The sequence below is a fragment of the Chanodichthys erythropterus genome, chromosome 16, assembly GCF_024489055.1.
Source record: "Chanodichthys erythropterus isolate Z2021 chromosome 16, ASM2448905v1, whole genome shotgun sequence".
Taxonomy (NCBI): domain Eukaryota; kingdom Metazoa; phylum Chordata; class Actinopteri; order Cypriniformes; family Xenocyprididae; genus Chanodichthys; species Chanodichthys erythropterus.
Window position 1 is genome coordinate 20,149,665 of NC_090236.1, and position 27,086 is coordinate 20,176,750.

Below are 27,086 nucleotides of genomic sequence, written 5' to 3' on the forward strand. Positions count from 1 at the left end.
ACCAGCGTTAGCAAGCAGTGAGTAACTTATTAAAGTCAATCTCTCTTTGGCGTTTGGTTAATTGAGTCTTCCATGTATTGAATTATGCATGATTCTCCTGTGCAGGTCTGATTATCAGCTCCTCTACTGTAGAAGCTCAAATTGTTCATCATGTAAAATCAAATGCAACAACCCGCTTAGAATTTCAAATCTAGTCACAGGCTGTGTTCTACGCTAATTACTGTTTACTAATGTCACTGAACAGCTAATCAATCAGGTACAGAAGCTGAACGAAGACACAAAAAGATATCTTAGGGTATGTTCAAATGCAATGCATTGTGGGATACAGTATTCTATTCAATATGCTTGTTGTATACTAAAAATGTTGGTAAATTTAGTTATTAGAATTATAGTATTCCATGCAAGGTTTTATTGTGCACAGTATACATACTATATAATACAGCAATAATAAGTATAGCAGTATGCTGGCATGCTATTCCAAACATGTATACAAATATTCTGGATGAAGTACAAGTCAAGTTCTATTGACAGCATACAGCATGTGACATACTAGAGCATGTAGTATAAACTTGAATATACCTTCAGTGTTTCATATAAAACCTGAAAATGAATGCTTGTTAGTTTGTTGTTGCACTATTCTGTGTATATTTGTGTTTGTTTTTTATTTAAAGGGCACCTATTATCCAAAATTCACTTTTACATGGTGTTTGACCATAAATGTGTGTTGGCAGTGTGTGAGCAAAACCACCCTAGAATGAGAAAAATCCACCCAGTGTTTTTTTACAATCTCAATAATTCATAAGCAGAACGCTCAGAACGCCCTGTTCTAAGATTGCTCTCACTGTGACGTAGAATTGCGCTAAGCCCCACCCACGTGGTTTGATTGACAATCTGGTTTTCGAATAGACCCCGCCGTCGGTGATCTGTCAACCATCCTCCATTGTTTCAACGACAGCCGGTAATGTCTCCTAAGAAACATAAGTGTTCTGTTGTAGGATGTAATAATGAACATAGTAGTTTTCACTTACTTCCGACATCAGAGCCACTGAAAACGCAGTGGATGGATTTTATTTACGAAGGAAAGGCGCCACTCAAAATTCCAAAATATGTTTATGTTTGCGCGAATAATTTTTTGACTGACTGTTTTGAGAACAAGGGTCAATTCAAGGCAGGTCTTGTTTCAAAGTTAATCCTCAAGTGTGGATCATTGCCTACTGTTCGCGATCCAGCGTCACCTCCAGAAGAAGTAAGTGTATTTAATGTTTTTTGAGCAAACAGTCATTGCAGTCGATGTCAGCCAATTCAATAACAAATGCGTCTAAAGTTGTTGTCGTCGTCGTAGAATGTCTGTGTATATAATTTAAACCTTGTTTGTATAGTGTGTATCTAACGTACTTAGCAAACATTATCACAGTCTTTGTGTTTGTAGTTTCAAAAAATTGCGCGAACGTTATCACAGTGTGTGTGTGTTGCACATCCATAATTGCAAAGGGGACGCGATTAAAACTCTATACGTACATAAATGTATCAAATAACCATTCAGAGACGTCCTGCTCCATTCTCAATTGTGTTTCTTCTGCTGGAGTCTCTTCATCATCTGGGTCTGATTCCGGTTCAAACATGTACGGCTGAATGCCATACAAAACAGCAGGTCTCTCACTCTCAGCCATTCTGCTTCTACCGACTGTTTATTGCCAAAGGTATGCAAGTTACGCCCTCATCCAAAGGCTGGGCGGGGATATGCAGCTCATTTATATTTAAGGTGGTACACACCAAAACAGCTCTTTTTAAAACAGGCCCCAAAAATGACATTTTCAAATGGTTATAATAAATTAACTGTGGGGTATTTTGTGCTGAAACTTCACAAATACATTCTGGGGACACCCAAGACCAATATTACATCTTGTAAAAAGGGGCATAATAGGTGCCCTTTAATCTTCCCACCAGCCATAATCTGAACTACCTTCTTAAAATGTTCTGTTTTGTCGAAGACTAAAGGATTTTGTGTCTTAGGGTGAGTAAACTGTTGCATGGAATTACTGAAACATATCTGGCCCCACTTTTGAGTACACTTGTGCCCAAAACATAAACGATTTCCCATAATAAACCACAAAAAAACATTCACTGTGGTGAATTATGTGTTCGGACTCTTTCAGTAGGCACTATTAGAGGCTAATGTGGGTGGATTGGTCCGCCATACCTCTCTCCCCTCAGGCTGCACACGGCCCACAGCTTCACCTCTACTAATCAGAACCTCTCATCATCACGGCAGTGTAGTTTCCAGGGAACTGGGTCAAACTGGCTTCGCTCCAACATTCACCACTACTGGGTCTCCTTAGAAGCACTGCTGCTGGGCTCCAGCTCAGAGCTATAGAAAAATCAATGCAGACCCATCATTTACTCAGATACCAAAACCCTGCCAAGCATATTCATTATTTTCCCTTCGCTTTTTCACCTTAAATACCTAGTATATTAAATTTTTTTTTAGTCAATATGTAATCAAAATCCGACTCTATTCATTTTCTTAACATGCATTCCTGGTGGTATTGTTCAAAATTCATTGGTGTATGTTAGTCAAAAGAAAATGTAATAATTTGGTTCAGTTCTGAAATAACTTTCCTTCCTGAGGTCATCCATCACTGTAAAAACTTACAGAGGAAAACTTTTGTTAGGTAATCTAAAAAAATTAGCTTCTTTTAAATGATTTTTTTTTTCCCAATTTTATTTTATTTTTTATTGTTGCTCCAGTGGTTACTCCAATTAAAGTAATTTTTATGTCATGGATCAGGAAATCGTTCCTTAAGATCTCATTTGTATTGGTAATAATAATCACAATAAATTATGATATATCACGTAACAGAAGAAGACTGTCACAGAAGCGGTCTCTGTGGCTTCCTCCTCTCACCACCTGAGGGCACCGTCACCGGAGTACTAATCACTTCTGGACTACATTTCCCACACCACATAACTGGACTGATTACTTAACCACGCCCACTCACACCTGTTCCATATCCCACGGACTTTAAAAGACTCTCACAGCTCTTCACTATTCGCGAAGTCTTGTTCTGCCTGGCTAACATTTCTGAGCGTTTTCTCCTGTGGATTTATCTCTTGTGTATGACCTTGGACTGCCTTAACCCTTTGAACCCCGTCTGCCGCCTGCCTTGTGAACTTATTGCCTGGATACTGTTTACCTCTGTTTGGATTGCCGCCTGTCTCGACCCTTTGCCTGGTACTGTTTCTGATTCTGCCTTGTCTATTTCACTGCTGTTGCCGATTCCTGACTTCTGCCTGTACGACTACGAATTATTAATAAAGCTGCAAATGGATCTCCCTGATTCTGTCAGTCCGTTACAAAGACAGACAGGTACAGTGCTCAGCGTAAATTAGTATACCCCTTTAAAAAAAGTAACATTTTAAACAATCTCAATGAACACAAAACATTTACAAAATGTTTACAAGACTAAGTTTAATATATCATCTGTTTAAAATAAGGTTAATAATAAAACTTAGATTACACATTTTTCAGTTTTACTCAAATTAGGGTGATGCAAAAATGAGTACTCCCCACAACAAAAACTACTACATCTAGTACTTTGTATGGCCTCCATGATTTTAAATGACAGCATCAAGTCTTCTAGGCATGGAATGAACAAGTTGGCGACAACCAGCAGCACTCATACAGCCCCACATAAGGACACAGCCACCACCATGTTTCACTGTAGGCACCATACATTTTTCTTTGTATTCCTCACCTTTGTGACACCATAAAGTTTTGAAGCCATCAGTTTCTAAAACATTTATCTTGGTCTCATCACTCCAGAGTATAGAGTCCCAGTAGTCTTCATCTTTGTCAGCATGGGCCCTGGCAAACTCTCTGTGAGACTGTTTCAGTTCCATCTTTTTAAATTTTTTGTACCACCTTTGCTACAGTATTCTGACTGATAAGTAAAGCTTTGCTGATCTTCTTGTAGCCTTCACCTTTCTGGTGTAAAGAAATTATTTTCTTTCTCAGGTCTTGTGACATTTCTCTTCCATGTGGTGCCATTGCTGACAGCATGAAATGGTAACACCCTTTTTTAGTCAACTGTCTGCTGGACACCTGTGTAATGAATATTTAGACTGACCTGTTGTTGAATTCTTGTTAAATTAGACATTTGTAGTCTAAAATTTTGCTTTGCTCCAGAGACTTCCAGTGGGGTGTACTCATTTTTGCATCACCCTAATTTGAGTAAAACTGAAAATTTTGTTCTCCAAGTTATATTATTAACCTTACTTTCATGTTAGAAGTTAAACAGATGTTATATAAAACTTGTCAACATTTTGGAAATTGTTTTTGTGTTCATTGAGATATTGCTAAAATGTTGCTTTTCAAAGGGGGTGTACTCATTTAAGCTGAGCACTGTAAGTAAAATAGAAATCTGCCGATCTGGTGACGATGGGCGTCTGAGGTGGGTGTCTGAGATGGTTGCTACTCCATGACAGTACCCACTCCTCCACGGGTGGCTCCTGATGTCCGGAAGGTGTGATGACGGGGCCTACCTCGACCTATAGGTGTTACCATTCTTATTGCCAGGACGATAAGTGACTGTGAAGTCAAACCTGGTGAAGAAAAGGGCCCATCTAGCTTGACGAGGGGTAATACATTTGGCTTCCCACAGATATTCCAGGTTTCTATGATCCGTGATGACCTTGAAGCAATGATTAGCTCCCTCCAGCCAATGTCTCCATTCTTCTAGGGTTAGCTTGATGGCAAGGAGTTCTCGATTACCAATGTCATAATTTTGCTCCACCGGGGATAGCTTCTTAGAGAAGAAGGCGCATGGATGGAGACGTGGACGATCCCCCTTCCACTGTGACAAAACTGTCCGACCCCGGTGGTGGAGGCATCAACTTCAACGACGAAAGGGAGATTTGGATCAGGATAAACCTGGATCGGAGTGGATTGGAAGGCTTCTTTCAAATGATGGAATGCTTCGATAGCGGATGGGTCCAGGACAGAGACTTGGGCCGGCCCTTTAGGAGTGAAGAGAGTGGTGAGCTTAGCAAACTGTAGTTGTGGATGAATCGTCTGTAGAAGTTAGCGAATCCCAGGAAATGTTGAAGTTCCCTTACACTGCTGGGTTGGGGCCAGTTCTGAATAGTGTCCACTTTCCTCTGGTCCATCTGGATGTACTGGATGAACTCCTCCATGGCCTTCTGCTCCTGGGTGGACAATGGGTAAACTCTGCCTTTGGGAGTTTAGGAAAACCTTCCAACCATGTCATTATGTGTAGTGAGTTTGTTCACGTGATTTATGTTTCATGTTTCAAAACTTCCATTAAGGGAACATATTATAGTGAGCATCGAAACTCCCTGGTTTTCACAATGCATTGTGGGACTTTTTAGGGAGTGAACGTTTGAGTGCACTGGTAGGATTTCATGATTGAGACCGCCCTTAAAATGGTCGACTCTTGTTGATCATTTATTTAGTAACCAATCAATTTTCAATGGAGTCCTGTTTCTTGTTACTGGATATCCTGTTTTACTCATAAATGCATCACATAACAGTAGTAAAATGGGATTTACGTTTTTTACTTTGACGTTAATGGTTGACTGCAAATTAACTGTAAAGTCAGTTTATAAATAAGCAAAGGTTAAATGTGGACCATTCTGGCTTGGAAAATAAGGCAAATTCTGATCTGAAACCTGAGGGGTATATATCAATGTTTGTATATCACTGTATTTTGAAGTGCTTTAAGGATTTTGCTTCGTGACTGGAATAAATGAATCATCTAAATGGAGGGAATTTTGGCACAGTGATGATAATTGCCTGTTCCCTCACATTAATCTGCACTTAATCTAGGCTAATCTCAAGCCAGAGGCCTTTATACTGAAGCTCTTGTACATGCGTCAAATGGAGGACTGGGAGATATGGTACATCTATATCTGGACCTTTATTATAATAACAGTATTTTAAACTGTTTGAACTTTTGAAGGAAAAACAAACAGCTAGTGTGAATGGACTACAGAGAATTTGCTCTAATTGGAGACTATAGAAAATTATTAGTTAGATTGCTTAGAAAAATAATAGAGCTTCTGTGGGTTTGTTTAAATCTTTAAACCTGAATATGAGCTATAGTTGTAGTGATGCTTGCCTTAGTAAACACACTTTCTGTCCATTAAACTGATGTATATTAAAATTGATTTTTCTCTTTGGTGAATATAACCACACTAACTGGCTACAATCAAATTGCACAAAACCGTTCAATAGCACATTCACCTTAATCTTGTTCCTTGTCTTTCCTAATTTCATGTCTCCCTCCCTGTTATGCTCCTCTTGCATTCCACTTATCTCTATCTTCAAACTTGTTTCTCAGAGATCCCATTAAACTCTTGCCTTTGATCTGCAGGTCCTTCAATCTGTCTTTATGTGATCTCTTAAGATCCCTCTATTATACTACCATCTCTACTGATCTCTTTTTATATCTGTCTGTGTTTGTCTTAAATATCCCAATCAGGATTTAAATAGATAGTTAACCCCAAAATGTACATTTTTTTTCACCTCATATCAGCCTAAACCCAGTGTTGTTTTTGACCTCAATGACTTTCCTTTTATGCAAAATAAAAAAAGGTTTGGACTGACATGAGAGTGCGAAAATGATGAATGAACTTTAATTTTGGGGGTGAAATATCCCTTTAAAGATGCCATATTAAGCCCTTTTACAAAGTCTTGACAAATGTCACCCTGGAAGAAAACTCCAGACTATAATCGAGGCGTTTCAGGGAGTTCAGAAACAGTGCACACTGAAATAGAGAATATCTTCCTTTGGAGTGACTTTATGCTTTGTAGCTTTGCAGACATATTTTAATGCTCAAACAGTAACATTACACATTAAGGAAAGTTGAAAATGTAAAAAAAAAGGCATAATAGACCCTCTTTAAATTTAACAGTGACAATATGTTAGTCCAATATATAATGAATAAATCTGTAAATAAATGGTGACTCTGTTTGATTTGAGCATTGCCAGATCCTGACAAATATGAGATGTGCTCTGTTTCTACAGATATCTGACATGTGCTCAATAATTACAGGGATTCTCTCTGTTTCTCTAGCCCCACTCATTCCTAACAGGTAAATTTTGTGAGCCCCCTATGCTTTACTTTTCCGCCCCCTTCTTACTTCTTCAGCTGCTATCTGCCTGTTCCACAGACTGCTCCACAGGATAAATGTCTACCCATGAAAAGTCTCTAAACCTTTTAGAAGCCAAAAAATGTGGGTGGGATGATAATAGCTTCTTACAGTACAAGTGAAATTAATCATTTCACGAAATAAACTATAAAATATATTTTCCTTTAGTACAGTTACTGCTAGTTTACACGGTTTCATCCAGTGTTGCTGTTTAACCTGTTAGTCTTTTGTATTTATAGTTTTGAATTTATTATATAGCATTGATATTTATTTATTTATTTATTTTTTATGTTATTCTACTTTCTAGTGAGATTCTGTCAGTATGTTTAGAATTAACTCTACCATTCAAAAGTTTGGGATCGATAAGATTTTTTAAAAGTTTTTGAAAGAAATCTCTTATGCTCACCTAGGCTGTATTTATTTGATCAAAAAATTCAGTAGAAACAATAATATTGTGAAATGTTTTTGCAATTTGAATATATTATTTTTATAGTGTTAAAAATAGTTTTGCTGATTAATATTTCTGTGGAAACCGTGATACATTTTTTTTTTTTTTCAAGATTGTTGGAAGAACAAAAAGTTCAAAAGAACAGCATTTATTTGAAATATAATCTTTTGTAACATTATAAATGTCTTTTGATCAATTTAATGCGTCCTTGCTCATTAAAAGTATTAATTTATTTAAAATAAAATAACAATCTCACCGACCCCAAACTTTTGAACAGCAGTCAGTGTATATCAGTGTATAACTCAGTTTCATTGTGTTTTGTTATTGTTCCAACATTAAAATGTTCTGAGTTGGATGTTGAGTGTAAAAATGACCTTTGTGCTAGCATCTGAATGAAATACTGTTTTTTGTTTGTTTGTTTTGCACACTTTGAATGAACTACCACTATGGAGGATATGTGGTTGATGGGCACAAATTTCAGTCAGACAGTCTCTTCCTTTTAATTCTTGATCACGTCTGTCTTTTCTTTTCCCCAGATGCAAAGTCCTGCTCAGCGGGGGAGTTCCAGTGTCGTAACCGTAAATGTTTAGCACCGGTCTATGTGTGTGATGGCGATGATGACTGTGGAGATGGCAGCGATGAGGAGAAGTGCTCTCCGCCCACCTGTGGGCCGCACGAGTTTCGCTGTAACAGCTCAGAGTGTGTGCCACAGCCCTGGACCTGCGACGGAGACCCTGACTGCTCTGACGGGTCTGATGAGTGGACGGTGCGATGCGGGGGCGGGTCTGGTCGACCAGCTCCACCTCTCACCCGGAGACTGCAGTGCGGTGCTGGAGAATTTCGTTGCGGCAGTGGGGAGTGTGTTAGACTGACCTGGAGGTGCGACAGGGACCCTGACTGCAAGGACAAGTCAGATGAGGCGGACTGCCGTAAGTGTGCACCATCATTACTTCTTGTAGAAAGCCTTTAGATCTCACTGTACAACATAGTGTCTCCCTTAATTTGACAATTGCTACTTTATATAGAAAACTATCAAAAGTACTTAAAGGTGCCCTAGAACGTTTAAAAAAAAGATGTAATATAAGTCTAAGGTGTCCCCTGAATGTGTCTGTGAAGTTTCAGCTCAAAATACCCCATAGATTGTTTTTTATTCAACTGCCTATTTTGGGGCATCATTAGAAATGAGCCGATTCAGGGCTACTGGCCCTTTAATTCTCCTGCTCCACGCCCACGGAGCTCGCGTTTGCCTTGAACAGTGCATAAACAAAGTTTACACAGCTAATATAACCCTCAAATGGATTTTTACAAAGTGTTCATCATGCATGCGTCGGATTATGTGAGTATTGTATACTGTTATATTGTTTACATTTGATTCTGAATGAATTTGAGGCTGTGGTCCGTGGCTAACAGCTAATGCTACACTGTTGGAGAGATTTATAAAGAATGAAGTTGTGTTTATGAATTATACAGACTGCAAGTGTTTAAAAATGAAAATAGCGACGCTCTTGTCTCTGTGAATATAGTAAGAAACGATGGTAACTTTAACCACATTTAATAGTACATTAGCAACATGCTAACGAAACATTTAGAAAGACAATTTACAAATATCACTAAAAATATCATGATATCATGAATCATGTCAGTTATTATTGCCCCATCTGCCATTTTTCACTATCGTTCTTGCTTGCTTACCTAGTCTGTAGATTCAGCTCTGCACAGACGTTACTGGCTGCCCTTGTCTAATGCCTTTCATAATGTTGGGAACATGGGCTGGCATATGCAAATATTGGGGGGTACACCCCAACTGTTACGTAACAGTCGGTGTTATGTTGAGATTTGCCTGTTCTTCGGAGGTCTTTTAAACAAATGAGATTTATATAAGAAGGAGGAAACAATGGAGTTTGAGACTCACTGTATGTCATTTCCATGTACTGAACTCTTGTTATTTGACTATGCCAAGATAAATTCAATTTTTCATTCGAGGGCACCTTTAAAGGGTTAGTTCACTCAAAGATGAAAATTCTGTCATTAATTACTCACCTTCATGTCGTTCCACACCTGTAAGACCTATTTTCATCTTCATAACACAAATTAAGATATTTTTGGTGAAATCCGAGCACTCTATGACTCCTCCAATAGACAAATAGCAAATGAACCACCAATTTCAAGGTCCAGAAAGGTACTAAAGACTGTTAAACAGTCGACATGGCTGCAGTGATTCAACCTTAATTTTATAAAGCGACAAGATACATTTTGTGCGAAAAAACAAAACATAAATGAGGTCTTTATTCAACAATTTCTTCTCTTCTGTGTCATTCTCCTATGGTGTTTACGTTCAGCACTTCCAGGTTATACATCAGAAAGTTCTGTTTTTTTCTCATGTTTTCATAACATTAAGGTTGAACCACTGCACTCATGTGGACTTTTTATTTTAACGATGTCTTTAGTACCTTTCTGGACCTTGAAAGTGGTGGTTAAATTGCTGTCTATGGAGTCAGACAGCTCTCGGATTTCATCAAAAATATCTTAATTTGTGTTCCGAAGATGAACGAAGGTCTCACGGGTGTGGAACGATGTGAGGGTGAATAATTAATGACAGAATTTTCATTTTTGGGTGAGCTAACCCTTTAACTAAACTGTCAAAGTTAAACAATCTAGAAGGATTCATTGTTCAGTAGATGTATTGAGCTGAAGATGAATGTTTGCTGTCCAACTAATAGCGGTGATGCAACTAACTTAACTTTGTTGTTCGGTAGTGTAACAGTAGTTCAGGTTAATAGTGTCACAAGGTACCAAAAAGCAGCAATACGGAGCAACAAAATTCTACAGTGCAGTTTTTTAGTTGGGTTTTATTTCAGCGAATCGATTGGCTCAGACAGTTTACTTTAGGGAATTGGCTCATTCAGACGGTACTTTTTGAAGTAGTTGTGCATCTTTCTCTCACACTCATTTTTCACCTACTGAACTTGTTGGATGCTGGATTGATGTACAAAAAACTAATACATCAAGTGTGTGCATAAAGGTGCCCGGCATCACCACCACATTTATGGACTCTCAGCAGGAGTTCTCCTTGTGAGGGGCACAAGACCCCAGCAATCTTTCTGAAGGGCATGTCACACTGACATGCTCTGATGGGAATTAAATTCCCTCAGATATTGTAAGGTTTTTCCAAAAATGGAAAGTGACAGTTCACGGCAGATATTTTTTTCTGACTGTCTGCCATTTATTATCAATTCCACCCACACGGACAATTCTTATTGTTGCAGCCCTTATTGCCAAGCGAGTCAAAGCATGTGGTGTGGAGACACACTTTAATCCAGTTCGACAGTGATGGCAGCACACATTTTCATGCATGTTTTCAGTATAGTGTATAGCTAAGTGTTTTTGCATTCGTGTAGAGTACAGTATGTTTCTGATCTTACAGTGGACTTACTAGATAGAAAGCCCCCTGCAAAATCCTAGGGTTAAGTGGGGCTGCTCAAGGGTGATGCTCATGGATGTAGCAACTACCCAGCACAACCCACACAGCATTTAATTTTGTGCCACATCATAATGCGTAAAAAAGGATTTGACTTTGTGTTCAGCTACAGTACAGTGGAGGCATGTATCATTCATTGCCTGTGATTATTACACAGTTTGTGTAAAGAAAATTAAATTATTTAATTACATTAAAGGGGTAGTTTACAAACCTAAGCTTCTCAATCTTACACATCAGGCAAGCATGATTGAGCTTCCATTTACCATAAATCTGTTCGTCATACAAAATGATTGCGTCTCTTCAGAACACTTGGATTGAACCACTTGATTCATATGGATTTCTTTTACCATCACCTTATGAGCTTTTTGAAGTGTTTTGGTGGAATGTACTTTCAGTGGAGGGACAGAAATCTCTTATATTTCAATAAAAATATCTTAATTTGTGTTTTTGAATAACCCTTGAAATTACCCTTTAAGTATGTTCACTAGCAGAGTTGTAGACACACAGTCACCAGGCGCCACAAACAAGTTCCTCCTGAACCAAAACAGCCAGCTTATGCTGAGTTCACACCATGTCATAAATCGTAATTATGAGATGGTAACCTGTGACGTTTTACCCAGAGCTGTTCACATCCTCGGATTTGCATTTCTGTGGCAACACTATCAACAGCAAAATGAATCTGCAGCAATCAGGTGGTACAAGTAAGAGCTGTGTAAGTTCTTTACATTTATTTTTAATATTATTGTTATGTGCTTTAAGACAATTTAACAGTAATTTAACACAGAGTCTCATGGCGCTTTGCAGACTCTGCTCTGGCTGTGCGCGTTCATGTGTTTTGAAGGAGGTGTGGCTTTGGAGAGTGCTTTCAAAGCTTACTTGCTATTGCTAACCTCTTTGAAATTGCCTACCCTACCTTTAAATATTTCCTTGGTTATCATTAAAGTTGACTTTAACTTGTTCTAGAATAGATCTTTGACATAAACCTGTTCCTTTAGTTTAAATTAACCTTCATAGAAATCAAAAAACAAAATCTAATATCAAAGTATAACACGGATACAGTATATATAACAGTGATTATTTTTTGCCAAAACTATTTTATATGTATGTTGCATAACGATGTAGTAATCCACATATTTTGATAATCCAATGAATTTTATTTGAATTTTAGTTGAAGGTTATGATTATTTATAGCAAGTGAAGTATGGCATCAGTACGGAAGAGGATTAGGGCCAAGCAATAATAAAAAAATAAAACCATCTCGAGATTAAAGTTGTTAAATTTCGAGAAAAAACTTGTAAAATTTTGATAAAAAAGTTGAGATAAAATGTTGAGAATAAAGTAATTAAATTACGAGAAAAAAGTCATTAAATTACCAGAACAAATTCGTTAAATTATGAGAAAAATGTCGTTAAATTTCGAGAAAAAAGTCGAGATAAAATGTTGAGAATAAAGTCATTAAATTATGAGAATAAAGTCATTAAATTATGAGAAAAAAGTCGTTAAATTATGAGAACAAATTTGTAATTTAACGAATTTGTTCTCGTAATTTAGCGATTTTTTTTTTTCTCATAATTTAATGACTTTATTCTCAACATTTTATTTTAATTTAACAAATTTGTTCTCGTAATTTAACAATTTTTTTCTCATAATTTAATGACTTTATTCTCAACATTTTATCTCGACTTTTTTCTCGAAATGTAATGACATTTTTCTCATAATTTAACTAATTTGTTCTCGTAATTTAATGACTTTTTTCTCGAAATTTAACAACTTAATCTTGAGATGGTTTTATTTTTTTATTATTGCTTGGCCCTAATCCTCTTCCATACATCAGTACAGAAACAGCTGCATCACATTGACGTTCGAGACTCAAAACAAGTGATACATTAAGAATTTGGTTGGACAAGTCACATATCTGGAGCCATGTTAAATTAGCTGATATATGTAAAACTGACCACACATCAGAATTCTAAATTAACGCATTCCTAACATTGCACTGCATACTACCTTACTGCCTATCCCTAGGTATGGTATCGCACAAGATGTTTTGTTTACAGTTTAATTTCATACATAACAGCAATGACTTTCATGTCATGAAATCAGATTTGACAAAATTCTGTCACATCATTTTAAAATCTCCAGGCCACATCATCCCTCAAAGCTGGGAAAATTCATATGTCACATCTCCGCTGTCATGCTCATTCCCCAGGCACCTTTGACAGAATGGAGATTCCACAAGGTGTTTGTTATCTAACATAGCAGAAGAGAGTTTTTGGTAAACAACAAGATCCCAGTAATATAAACCGACCTCAAGATCCTGAGAGTCATGGGAGAGAGACAAGGTGCCCAGGAGAGGGCCTGATTTTAATTACTATGCATTCTCATTCTCTGAAGTTGACTTCCGTGGGCCGGATAAGCTTACAGAGTACTTGTTTTCAACCTTCTCCCTCTTTCTTCATTTCCACTGTCAGGTAACATCCAGGTCAATCATGATGTTACTTTGCCTAGGCCGGAGGGAAAATGGGCAAGCAGAGTGGCACATGTTGCTAGGCAACCCTTGGGCATGTGTCCTTGAGCATCTTAAAGCCCTTGAAACAGAAGGAGGCTATATCCACCACAGACTGCTCTATAATCGCATTAATCCCTTGTTCTTATGCAGAGTTTCAGGGGGGTTTACTTTGAACTTCATAATAGGCAATATTGTTTGTGTACGCAGATGTGTTTGCATAATTAAGCCTCTGTAATTTAAGCAGCTCTCCAGAAACACTCACTAAAGAGGAGCACTTTAGTATTAGATCACGATTAGGTTTTTTTTAAGATTTTCTTGGACTTTGAAAGTGCTTTTAAAGTGTCATGTCCGCCATGCAAACTGTCTCAAATCTGACTGCAAACATGACAGAATGCTTATTATTTTAGTTGGCTTCATGCTGCCCATTGAAAATTTTCTGTGGAGTCTTGTGCCCTTTGTGTTTGTGTTTCCATTTTTTTATAGGAACTTTCCACAGTCAAAATGATTTTAATGCTCTAAAATGTATATTCTACCCCTTAACCCTAAACCAACTCCTAAACACAATCCTCACAGAAAACTTTCTGTATTTTTAGTATGATTTATTAGCTGTTTTACTCATGGGGACCAAAAAAAAAAAAATGTTCACAAAATTCTGGCATTACTATCCTTGAGGCGAAGTTTTGTCCCCAAAATGTAGGGAATACCTGAACCACACACACACACAATATTATTATGACGGATTAATGACGAATTAATAGATACAGTGGAAGTGTGAAGTGTGTCTATTAGTGAACTATCAGTATTATTTATATTAAATTTATTTGGCTGCATTTTGCGAAGAGACTTTAAAGGGTGGTTTTGGAGATTTTCAGAGGGAGGAGTGTGACAATCCAGTCCAGTGGGTTGGATGTGTATATAAAATGTATATTCAAACAATTTTTTACTGAGTCACAGACAACATTTGTATTCATAAGGGTGTTACCAATTATGAAGCTCCAAAGCATGTTCCCTAAAGATAAAACCCCATGAAGGTCTGTTTGGAGTCTATGTGTCAGCTTTTGGCTGATGTTTGTGCTGTGTTTGGCTCATCTGCAGCTCTGCTCACATGCCGACCTGATGAGTTCCAGTGCGGAGACGGATCCTGCATCCACGGCATCAAACAGTGCAACAAAATACATGACTGCCTCGACAAAAGCGACGAGGCAGGCTGTGTAAATGGTATGTCTTGGTGTGTGTGTGTGTCCTTTCCACAGATCTTTTGTGCTGCTTATTCAGCAGGGTGAAATGTATCCCAGAGATCAAATTGGTTCCGCCCTTTAATACGACACCCTTCAAAGTTTAATGAGTGCAGACCTGTCTGCCCATAGCAGAAGCGTGTCCTACTCAAAGAGGGCTGTATCTAAGCGGTAATAAGCTTTCATGTGTGGAAATAAATTGGCCAATCCTTTTGAAAATGGCTTTTATTCGGAAAACGTGCAGAGACTTCACCTAAATGATCCATGTCTTTTAAAGCGTCTGTGCACTGTGGACCTCTGTGTTTTTGTGCTTGTGTGAGAGGAAACAAAGCTAAATTGAAATCAACTTAACAAATCAGCTGCCATCTGTTCTGTAAGCACCTTCTGTCTTTTCCCCCATCTTTCTTTAGCCACAAAGTGTGAAGGACCTCTAAAGTTCCTCTGCAGGAATGGGGAATGCATTGACGGCAGCAAAGTGTGTGACAACGTGAAGGACTGCAAGGATCGGTCAGATGAACCCAAGAAGGAGTGCAGTAAGAAACCTATTTGTTGACATAGGGACTCGAGAATGGTAAAATGAATGTGGATTGTTTAGATTTGGAAGTCTGTGGAAAGTTTAGTCTTTGATTGTACATCTGAGACACTTCTGAAACTGAAAAATACAATTGTTCTTGAGGTTTGTGTGTCAAGTGTTGAGGGCTATGTCCAAAGTTCTAAAATGATATCCCAGATATATTTGTTTTGTAAGCTGATTGCACCTTCTGAAACAATGGTAGCATAGTTCACTTCACATATTAATTGATCTATGAAACTAAATACACTGATGAACCAAAACATAATAACCAGTCACAAGTGAAGCCAATATTGTTGATCATCTCTTCCTAACAAGGTCACATATTACAGTCTGGGTATATTAGATGGTAAGCAAACAATCAGTTCTCATAATCAACATGTTAGATGCAGGAGAAATGGGCAGGAATAAAGATGGCAAGGCGACTGGGTCAGAGTATGGGTCAAGGCCTGTGGGTTGGTCCTGGTCAGTAGTGTTGAGAATTCACCAACATTGGTCAGAGTGGCGACAGAGTATTGGCCGCTCAAGGCCCCTCGATGCATGAGGGCAACGAAGACTGTCCTGTCTGGTCTGAGCCAACAGAAGGTCTACTGTGGCACATTAAAAAGTCACACAAGATTTTAATGATGGTTATTGAGAGGAATGTCTCAACACACAATACATCACAGTCTTCTGTGTATGGGGCTGCATAGCCACAGACCAATCAGAGTGCATATGACGACCCCTGTCCATCATTCAAAGCAAAATACATTTTTTGAATGAGGCATTTAGTGAACATTAAAAAAACAAAAAACAAAGTAGTGTTACTTAGCATAATTTTTAAGACAATAGTTGACAGAACCTAAAAATCTGAATGCATCAGGTTGCATTGAATTTTTAAGTTTTCTCAACAATTTACAGTTTAACAGATATTGACTAAAAAACACAAATATCTCATTTTGAATTTATGGAGTCAAACGTCTTTATTTTCTTTCTAACTGATCTTCTGTCTTAACCACCAGTTGAAATATTACGAGATATTTTGTATATCTTACAGTGCTCAGCGTAAATAAGTACACCCCCTTTGAAAAGTACAATTTTAAACAATATCTCAATGAACAATTTCCAAAATGTTGACAAGACTTAGTTTTATATAACATCTGTTTAACTTCTAACATGAAAGTAAGGTTAATAATATAACTTGGAGAACAAAATTTTCAGTTTTACTCAAATTAGGTTGATGCAAAAATGAGTACACCCCACTGGAAGTCTCTGGAGCAAAGCAAAATTGTAGACTACAAATGTCTAATTTAACAAGAATTCAACAACAGGTGAGTCTAATTATTCATTACACAGGTGTCCAGCAGACCGTTGACTAGAAAAGGGTGTTAAAACCCCTTCCCATTTCATGCTGTCAGCAACGGCACCACATGGAAGAGAAATGTCACAAGACCTGAGAAAGAAAATAATTTCTTTACACCAGAAAGGTGAATGCTACAAGAAGATCAGCAAAGCTTTACTTATCAGTCAGAATACTGTAGCAGAAGTGGTACAAAACTTGAAAAAAGTTGGAAATGCAACCATCTCACAGAGACGTCCAGGTCGTCCACAGAAGTCAACACCTCGACAGGAGCGTCTTCTGATGAGATGGGTTGAAGAAAATCGGCATGCAAGTTCACTGCAGTTATCTAAAGAAGTATAGAAAGCCAAACTGGGATGACTATTTCCCTTAGAAATAGTCGGGAGCTGCATTTCATGGATGGCATCATGAATTCACAGATGTACTGCTCTATACTGAAAGAGAAGATGCTACCATCACTCCGTGCCCTTGGTCGTCGTGCACTTTTCCAACATGACAATAATCCTAAACACACATCTAAGGCCACTGTTGGATTTCTGAAGAAGAACACGGTGAAAGTGATTCATCGGCTCTTGATCTGAACCCAATCGAACACCTATGAGGAATTCTGAAGAGACAAGTTGAGCATCACTCTCCATCCAGCATCAAGTCTCTAAAAAGGTCATTCTTGATGAATGGAAAAAGATAGATGTTGCAAAATGTTGCATTAACACCTTTGGGGGTGGTTCTTTTGACTTGGTCCAATAAGCAACCACCTAGCAACCACCCAGCATGTTTTTGTAACTGCACAGCAACATGCTAAAAAAGGCCCGAATCAAATAGGTTACCCAGGATTCTGCTGTTGAAAGTGCATCGTAATTTATACAGCTGTTCAAAGAGGGAAGAGAAAACAGGATTCTTTTTTATATTATTATTCATTCTCACTCTCATATATCCCAGCACTATCTGGGGCAGAGCTGACGGATCACCATTTTCCTCTGATGAATAGAAGAAAAGCCTCCCATAGTCTCAGAGAATCCATTAGAATCAAAGAGGAATGAAGGCCTGTTGTGGCTTTTCTAGAGACCTGTGTGTGTCTTTTCACCAAACCTGCTCCCTTATCCTCCTCCCATAAATGCCACATTCACCCACGTGCCACAATAATCGCCATCTCCAGAGAAAGCGCTCATAACTCTGTCTTAATGCCCTCTGTGTCTTCCCCTTTAATCCAGAAGCCTTTGCTGCTTATTTGACATATGGCTGGCTCCAAGCAACGTGGCCTTGCCCTAAATTGTTCACTTCCATGTATATTGTCAGGATGCCAGCACCTACTAATGAACGCAGAGAGCTAGAGAGAACACCTGGTCCACAAATGCTACCATGTGAGAGAGTGAGAGCTGACTCCATTTTGCCTCATTAAATTTTTGCCCACAGAGTACTCAATATGTTCGTTCAAGCTCTCATACACAATATGTTCTTGGGATTTAACTGCAAACAATGCAACACTAACTTCAACAGACTGAGTCATGAGATGGTTTAAAGTTTCAATCCCGTCTCAATTCTCTCTCTGTAATGTCACTCACACTTGTGTGTTTTTAAAACGGACCCGTGAGAATGTAGATGAGGCCTGAAGCTGGTAATTGTGCTGGATGTATTCACATTTATTCACTCTCACTCACACCTAGATTGCTGGATGAAAGAAAAAAAACTTATGACTAATAATATGTGCATTTAGATCAAGTTTCTGGAACCAGCATTCCAGGTTTTTCAATAGCCTAATGAATCCCCAATGGTAATAAACAAGTGGAGTAAATTGAAGTGATAAAAAAACTATATATATTTTCTGCAACATTGAAATGTGTTTCAGTTATATTACTACAACTACTTAGCATTAGTTATTATTACTAACAGCAGGCTGTTACAAAAAACATCAAAAATGTTATCATAACATGATACATTAACATTTCACTGCATATGAGGGAAATTTGTTTTCAAATGGCTTGAATTTTTGCACTAAATTACATGAAATCTTCATATGGTGAGTCGTCTCTTGCATGTGAAAAAGTACACTTTAGCAAACTTTTAAAAAAGTAATGGTGTAAAAAGTCCACACATTGCATTTAAATTGAACACGCATTTTGATTGGTAACGACATTTCATAATGACAGATGTAACACGACACTGTCATTATTTTTTCATCAGCTAGAGGGCGCATGACTTTAAAACGTAAATATAAGTCGTAATAAGGTGCTTGAAAAACAACCTATAGGGTCGATTTTTTTGGAGGACAGTCTGATATATTTGCTGCGTCCCAATTCGCCTACTTATACTACGTACTAAAAGTATGTACTGTTTTTGTAAAGAAAAAGTTCATACTTTTGAGTGTGTAGCAAAAGAGTATGCAAGCTTTGGGACATACTACCTTGTCATAATTTCGTCTTTAACGGACGTTCTGTCGCTTAGTTACCCAACCTGTAACTGTTTAAACTGCCCTGTCAATCATCTTGTCACAGTTAAAATCCTCCACATTCAATTAAATTTAATTTCCTACCGTTTCGGAGAGAAATGTAGTCGCACGTTGATCTGCCAGTCAGAAAACTCTCCTCATCTTTGCATAATGCTGCATTTAAAAGTTAATGACCAAACGCATCGTTATAAAAGTTCACAATGCTGTTGCATATGAATGTGGATAACATTTAATAAATATCTTTTCGTCAGGTTAGATACTGATTATTAATCATTCAAGCTTCTTTATCTTAACTACTCTGCTTAACCGTCGGTCTCGCACATCTGTAATGTTTGTAGTTTTTAACACTTTTTATTTGTATTTGTAATTCTAATCGAATCCTCGTCCACAGCGCAATGTGTTATGGGCAATATTAGCCGTTAGAAGTGTGCACGGATCTGCACTTTGAATTCTAACTGGAAAAAGTAGACCATCCGGGCATCTTTGGAATACTCATTTCAACGTACTACGATTTGGGACACACTAATTCTTTTTTCGAATACTATTCAGGACAGCATTTATGTTTCCGGACACGTTAATTGCAATTAAATAAAAACATTTTAAATGTAAACATAAATTTATATTAAATCTACCTTCTTTTAAGTGATTTCTATTAATTTCTATTGTCTTTGAAATATGGTTAAAGTATACTGTCGAATGTACTGACAAGCATTCATGGGTGTCACGGGATGGCAGTACAAATGAACTCACGAGGAAATATGAATAAAAAATATTTAATAGCCTAATAATCCAACAGGAGCACATAGGAGAACTTCAGATTAAATCAACCAACACATTAACTAGACAGGACAAGAAACAAAGGAAAACTCAGGGCTTATACATACACAGGGTAATCAAAGTAGAAACAGATCAGGTGTACTGGGACTAATTACTAAACGAGGGAATTAACTAATGAACGGGGACACCGGCAAACAGAGCAAAAAGACTAAACTTAACATAACAGAATATACTGTTCATGTTACATTGGGAAGCTAAATTATATTTTGATGTAATTTATTGAAACTTGTATGTCATGTATTTAAATACATTTGTAATTACACATGTATAATGATGAAGTTGATGAATTTAGTATATTTAAAATATATGAACTTTAAATGTAATATTGAATGACTCTACAGTCAATGTGCTTTGGCATGTTAGTCGACACATCATAAGTGTAAAAAAGCATGACAACTGATTATTAAAACATAATGGCCCGGTTTCACAGACAGGGCTTAGCCTAAGCCAAGATTAGACCTTACAATTAATATATTTAAGTGGCTTTTATAAACATTTACAAGAAAAAACATTACTGGTGTGCATCTTGAGACAAAACACTGACATATTTTAAGATATGTCAGTACAAGTTGCTTTCAGTTAAAACAGCTCAAACATGCATTTTAGTCTAGGACTAGCCTAAGCCGTCTGTGAAACCGGGGGAATAATTCAGAGTGTACTTTAAATGACAACTTACAATTTGACGGTATAAAGAGCACTTTTCAAAAGTGTGTTAGGAAGCATTCATACTCTCTTTAAGTACACTTTTATTTCATTAATATTGTATTATTTACAAGTACAGTTTTTTTTTAAACATACTTTTAATAATTAAAGTACACTACAACTGCACATTCAGTACAAATAGGCGTGCTTCTTTTTCATAGGCTCTTGTTTTAACCCTTAAATGCATGACTGTTTCGCCAATCATTCTTACATATTCGGGTCTTTATTTCTCAAAACTATATAATTTTCAACATCTTCAAAATCAATATTTCGATCGATAACAGCTTCACCAGATCCATCCAGTAACAGTTACAGTCATATTTTATTGCGTTCAGTACTTGCTCTGCAGTAAATCGCTGAGCCATTTCATGTTTTTTTTATTATTTAGTTTTCTCTCTAAATGAGTCGTCACTTCAGCATTGTGTATCAGACATTGCCACCTTGTGGAATAAAGGTGAATTGCACTTATTCCATCATCTAAGATTCAATTATTGTTGTGCAGAAAAAATATACGTACACTCATACACACTTCGGGTCGTTTGCGACCCTATACATTTTTTACAAAAAATGAATACAAAAATAGGCATTCTTTTATAATTTTATAATTTTTTTTCTTGTTATATTCTTTATAATTTATTGAGGAATACCAAGAAGGTTGATGTCTAACTTTAAAAAATTAACAAGGAGGAGGCTAGTGAATGACGTCCCGGGTCACTAAAGACCCGAGGTATGCATTTAAGGGTTAATGCAAGGGAAATCTGTTTTTGTTTTTTTATTGTGCAATAAATTTGATATTTGTGTTGTCCAAAATGTCACTTTACCTAGGGTGATTACAAACTTTTGGAAGGCACTGTACCTTTCAAGATTTACATTTTAAACCATCCCTTCTCTGTTTCATAGGTTTGAATGAATGTTTGCTTAACAATGGAGGCTGCTCACACATCTGTGTGGATCGTCCCATTGGATATGAGTGCCAGTGTCCTGCTGGCTATAAACTCCTGGACAAGAGGACATGTGGAGGTCAGGCATGACTCAGTGATGAAATGACTTTGACAGTAAAAGTAAAGCTGATACAATGGACTACTTGCACTGAGATTCATGATGCACTTCCATTTTCAAATATTACGACTCGCTAGTGTCAGTTTATGTATATTTCAGTGTGCTGTAGTCACCTAGTTGATGCCACTTAAAATGAAAGTCCACAAGAAGGTTTAAAAATCTGTTTGCAGAGACAAGAGAAGAGATATTCTGATGATTATCGTGTACAGAATTTTCCAAGCTCAACAGTACATGAAGTTTTAATCCAACCAAAGCTGATATGAGAAAGTGTTTGCTGGAAAACGTACAAAATGATTTAACCACGGGGTTAGTATCAGTAAACTTGTCACTGCAACGCTGCAGTGTGTGCGAGACCTGATGAATATCAGAACAGACTCTTATTTATTTGTGTATTATTGTTTAATCACTGTTCTGTGTCATAGCAGACTTACTGTTCCTTTGTACCAAACAATGTGGCCGTGACATTAACCTGTCTTAAGTGAGTTATCATGTCTGCAGTCCCGTGTGTTTGTTTACCCCGCAGATATTGATGAGTGTGAGAACCCTGATGCCTGCAGTCAGATCTGCATCAACCTGAAAGGGGATTTCAAGTGTGAATGTCACCGGGGTTATGAGATGGACCCCGTAAGCAAGACCTGTAAAGCTGAGGGTAAGATATATTGTATTTAAAAAAAAAGATGTTTAGGTAACACTTTATAATAATTGCACACTATGAAGCATTAGTTAGTCAATACATCACTTATGAAGCATTAACAGACATTAGTAAGCAGTTTATAAATACAGCTATAAATACTCTATTCTTGATTTATAAGCATATCTATAATGTGTTTAATAATTGTATTTTCATACTTTAATAATAATCAATTTATCATTTCTAAATTAAGTATTACATTATTTACAAACTGGTTATTGAGGAGCTATCAGTGGTCATAAGATCATTTAGGAAGTGTAAGTAAATGATTAATAAACTATTTAAACATTCATTTATACATTTTATTGTTTAGACATGTAGTAATAGTTACAAAGTGTGTTAATAAATGCTTTATTAACACATTTCTACTGCAATTCATGTTTAATTCAGGTAGTTATAAGACATTTAGAAGTGGTCAGTTAACTATTTTTGTGAGCTCATCTAAAGTGAGGACTATTTATGCTTTGTAAAGCTTTTATAAATGAGATTTAAAGGTTCAGTGATCTTCTGCACTGCTGTTCTCTAATGTTTTAAAGTTAGTACTGAGGTAGTTTTGACACTAGAAATATGTTTTATTAAAGCATTTATTAACACACTAAGTAATTATTACTATATGTCTAAATAATGATCATTAAAAAAGTATGAAAATACAATTATTAAACTCATTATAGATATGCTTATAAATCAAGAACAAAGCATTTATAGCTGTATTTATAAACGGCTTGCTAATGTCTATTAATGTTTTATATAAATGATGAATTGACTATTTACTTATGCTTAACTAATGCTTCATAGCGTGAGTTATTATAAACTTTATTATGAAGTTTATTATGGTTTCTAACCTCAGCAGAGAAGTGTGTATCTTTAAACTTTCATTTTACCCACTTTCCATACAATAAAGGTTGATTTTTGCTAGTTGGGTGCCTGTTTAACTAGTGGACCAGAAGTACAATATTGTAGCATGTAGCATATTTTTGGTGAAGCTGGTTGACAGAGGAAGACTAGCTGGCTAAGTTATAGTAAATATCCTTTGTGGGACAACTTTAACATACAGTACTGTGCAAAAGTCTTAGTCCACCATTACATGTTATTAAAAATCAGAAAAAATCTGGGGGGAAAAAACGGCTTCTATAGGCTAATGTGGCAAGTATTTAGTGACCTCCCCTTACACTTGAGCAATAGCAGGAACCGGGCTCTCTCAAACCTAAATGGTATGGAAAAGGATTGGAAGGCCAAAAAAACTTTCAAAATATGATGAGAAGTTTCTTTTTTGAGAAAGTCCAGGAGGTCACACTAAATAATGATTTTAGCTTAAAGAAGCCATTTTGTTCTGTTTTTTTTTTTTTACATTTTGTGTACATATTTACTTTATTTTCTGTTTGTATCTTAATAAAGAGACCGAAAAACAAATATGGATGGTCATTAAAACATTACCAATACAACAAAGCTGGTGTTGGCCTAAGACTTTTTCACAGTACTGTATATCAAACAGTTGGGAGAATATTTGAAAGAAATGAATACTACTATTAATACAATAAAAGTGACAATAAAAACATTTATAATGTTACAAAAATATAATTTTTCAAATAAATGAAAAATGATTCCTGAAAAAAGGTATCACGGTTTCCACATAAATATTAAGCAGCACAACTGTTTTCAACATTGAAAATAATAAGAAATGTCTCTTGAGCATCAAATCATCATATTAAGAATGATTTCTGAAGGATCATGTGAAACCGAAGACTGGAGTAAAGTTGCTGAAAATTCAGCTTTGCCATCACAGGAATAAATTGTAATATTTCACAATATTACTGTTTTACTGTGTTTTTGATCAAATAAATGCAGCCTTGGTGAGCGGAAGAGTATAATACGTATAATATATGTAGAATAAAATAATATACAAATGCATGATATATAATACATATTATTTAATCATATATTTAATTTAAAAAATAATAATAATCATTAAGAATTTTTCTCATCAATGGAGAAAGAAGCTCTTTTCAGCCAGATGGTGTTGTTACTGGCCCATGCTAACCAGCCCAACATTGACCCTTTACACTGACCCATTTCTGCATTCAATTTGGCTGTTCATGCTTCTGGTCATCTTACATTAGATCACAGTGTAGGAATTCAGTCCTTTAAGTCATTTTTAAATATTTGCCAGCACGTTTCATTCAGCTTCTGCTGACAGTCCAATTAGATCTTATCACCTGACTGACTGCAACTTCCTGTGCCCTCTACGGCTCATCTGCTTTCAAGTAGAAGACGTGAAAAATAGCAATAGGAAACTGTTCGGTTCTTTGGGTCACTAGAGAAAAATATTAGTAAAATTCATGGGTATAAAAAGGTCCGCTTAAAATATTGGGAATGATAGGATTTATTTAAGCTAAAAAAAATTATTTGCGTTATAATAATTATTTTGTTGCGTGATGGTCATTTGAGCATGGGCATGCGCGATTGCGCCGGAAGCTTCATGGAAGAAAAAAGCACGGAGTAGCGTCGATTATGATTCACCCATCGTCAGGAGCACACAGCCTGTTGGTATGTAGCGAGTTTAGAGCTTTTTGAACAGTTTATCATGAGTCACGGTCTACTGTAATTTAATATAGGAGTGTTTAAAGTTACCTGCCTGTGTTATTGTTGACATTGGCTGTGTTTAGTCCGTGCAGAGAGACTCGCTTTGTAGTCGGATTAGCGCGAGCGCTGTTCCAATCTCTCGTTCTCAGTATGCCCGTGCACTGGATATTTAACAAGTTACCAAGCAAATTAATGTAGCGCATTGTTGTGGTAAGCGACGGAGTTGCATTAATGTAATAAAACATTGAAGCGTAGTGTTATAATGATTGATGCACTTTGCCCGTCGACTCGTGTAACTGTTATACTCTGCGCATGAGCGCCGCTATGCATGATGGGAAATGTAGTTTGTAGTAGTATGGCGCTGTGTGAAACTGTATAGGGGATTATATGACAGTGTATTCTTGTTTACAGCAGAAACTGATCTTGTTATTTTATTGTAACTATTTCATGATACTTTATTTTGCATTATATGATAAATGGATATGTTTGTAACACTGTTTGTTTCTTATTTCAGGTTTATGACCTGTGGTCAATTGTATAAATAAACAAAATACTATACAAAGGACGAACACGAGTCATGCCATGTGTGCTGCCTGTCACTAGCCCATTCGGATGGCTGAGAATCTAAAAAATCCGAACAGTCATAAACCAATTTTTGGCCTGCCATTCAAACATTGTGGCCCTGTTCTGAAGCCTGAGGACCAAAAGATAAATCATTTATTGGGTACCTTATCTAGTTCAGTCAAAAGCCCTTCTAAACCGCCTATTCACTTGCTAGTCTGCAAATTGGCAAGATGGCAGAAAAGGAGAAAATAGAGAGGTTACGGCAGAAGCGTTCAGCAGCCCAGACTGCGTTCACTAAAAGAGCCAACCATCTCACCTCCAGAGCCAATGCGCTAGAAGAAAGGGATCTAAAGGCTGAGTGGAGAGATTTCAAAGGCGATCATGCCAGAGTGGAAGATGCAGGATTTGAGTATGCTATGGCCCTACGAGAATTAGAAGACGAAGAAGCCACAAAAAGGGCAGATCAGGTTGACGAGAAAACATTAGAATGCGATCGAAAGTTTGATGCAGTAAAACACCTCATCCAAAACAGCTTCTGGACCAGATTTGCGGAGGAGCAAATTTCCACCCTTGTTAAGGAGGTAAACTCAGCTCTGGATCAGGCCGAAGCAACCGACCATATGCAACTGGGTAGGAAGGAGTGTGAACTGATGATTAGGAACTTAGAACGAGATGTCTGTGAAGTAAACAGTCTAGTAATTGAGTGGACAGAAATGATTCCTCATGCCTCACTAACTGAATCCAGAAACCGTAGCAGGATGTTGAGAAAACGACAAGAGAGACTGGGAGATAAGTGGGTATGGCAACGACGCAGCAATTGGTCTGAAGACGATGAGGAGCAGAAAGAACTAGTGAAAGCTGAAGACGAGGAAAGCCAGACTGGTGGGCAAGCCGCCGCGTCTATTAGTTCTTGTTCTTCTCCTAATCGTAAACCGTCCTGTTCTGTAGATAGTCACATTCCTATGAACGAAGTTCGGCATGACCCACCCATTGCTCCTACCTATCTCATTGATGGTGGACTTCCAAATGCTACAAGCACGCAATCGCAAGCCCAAGATGTTTCCAACATGTACCCAGGGTCTTTCCATTTTAAGCCCCAACTCGTGCTAGAACGTGCACGCCTTCCTACTTTCTCTGGTAATATGAGGGATTACTACCGTTGGAAAGCTGAATGGGAGGACCTTCAGCAGCTGGGAAACCCACATGGTTTAGAAAATATAAAAAAGTTCCATCTTATAGGAAGCTTAGATGACAAAGTCAAAAGGAACCTCGTTTTGTCTAGCTGTGGATCTGCAACTGATGTGTTCAGACTCCTGGACAACAAGTATGGAAACAAGCCGAAAATAGTACTACTTATCTCAAAAGAAGTTCATGACCTACCGCCTGTAAGGGGAAACAGTCCTAGAAAGACGATTGAACTAATCCAAGCTGTGGAAAGAGCTCTTCGTGACCTCCA

At 37.3% G+C, this 27,086-nt stretch overlaps 1 protein-coding gene across 3 annotated transcripts in view; it reads left to right on the top strand.

Moving 5' to 3' along the window:
* LOC137002630 (low-density lipoprotein receptor-related protein 8-like) overlaps nucleotides 1–27,086 on the top strand; it is a 124,881-nt gene that overhangs the window by 70,873 nt on the left and 26,922 nt on the right. For all 3 annotated transcript variants that reach the window (XM_067362393.1, XM_067362394.1, XM_067362395.1), the window contains 5 exons: nucleotides 8,156–8,548; nucleotides 14,702–14,824; nucleotides 15,252–15,374; nucleotides 21,637–21,756; nucleotides 22,319–22,444. In XM_067362393.1, coding sequence (XP_067218494.1) covers nucleotides 8,156–8,548; nucleotides 14,702–14,824; nucleotides 15,252–15,374; nucleotides 21,637–21,756; nucleotides 22,319–22,444 — 885 coding nt within the window. The remainder of the gene's footprint in view (nucleotides 1–8,155; nucleotides 8,549–14,701; nucleotides 14,825–15,251; nucleotides 15,375–21,636; nucleotides 21,757–22,318; nucleotides 22,445–27,086) is intronic.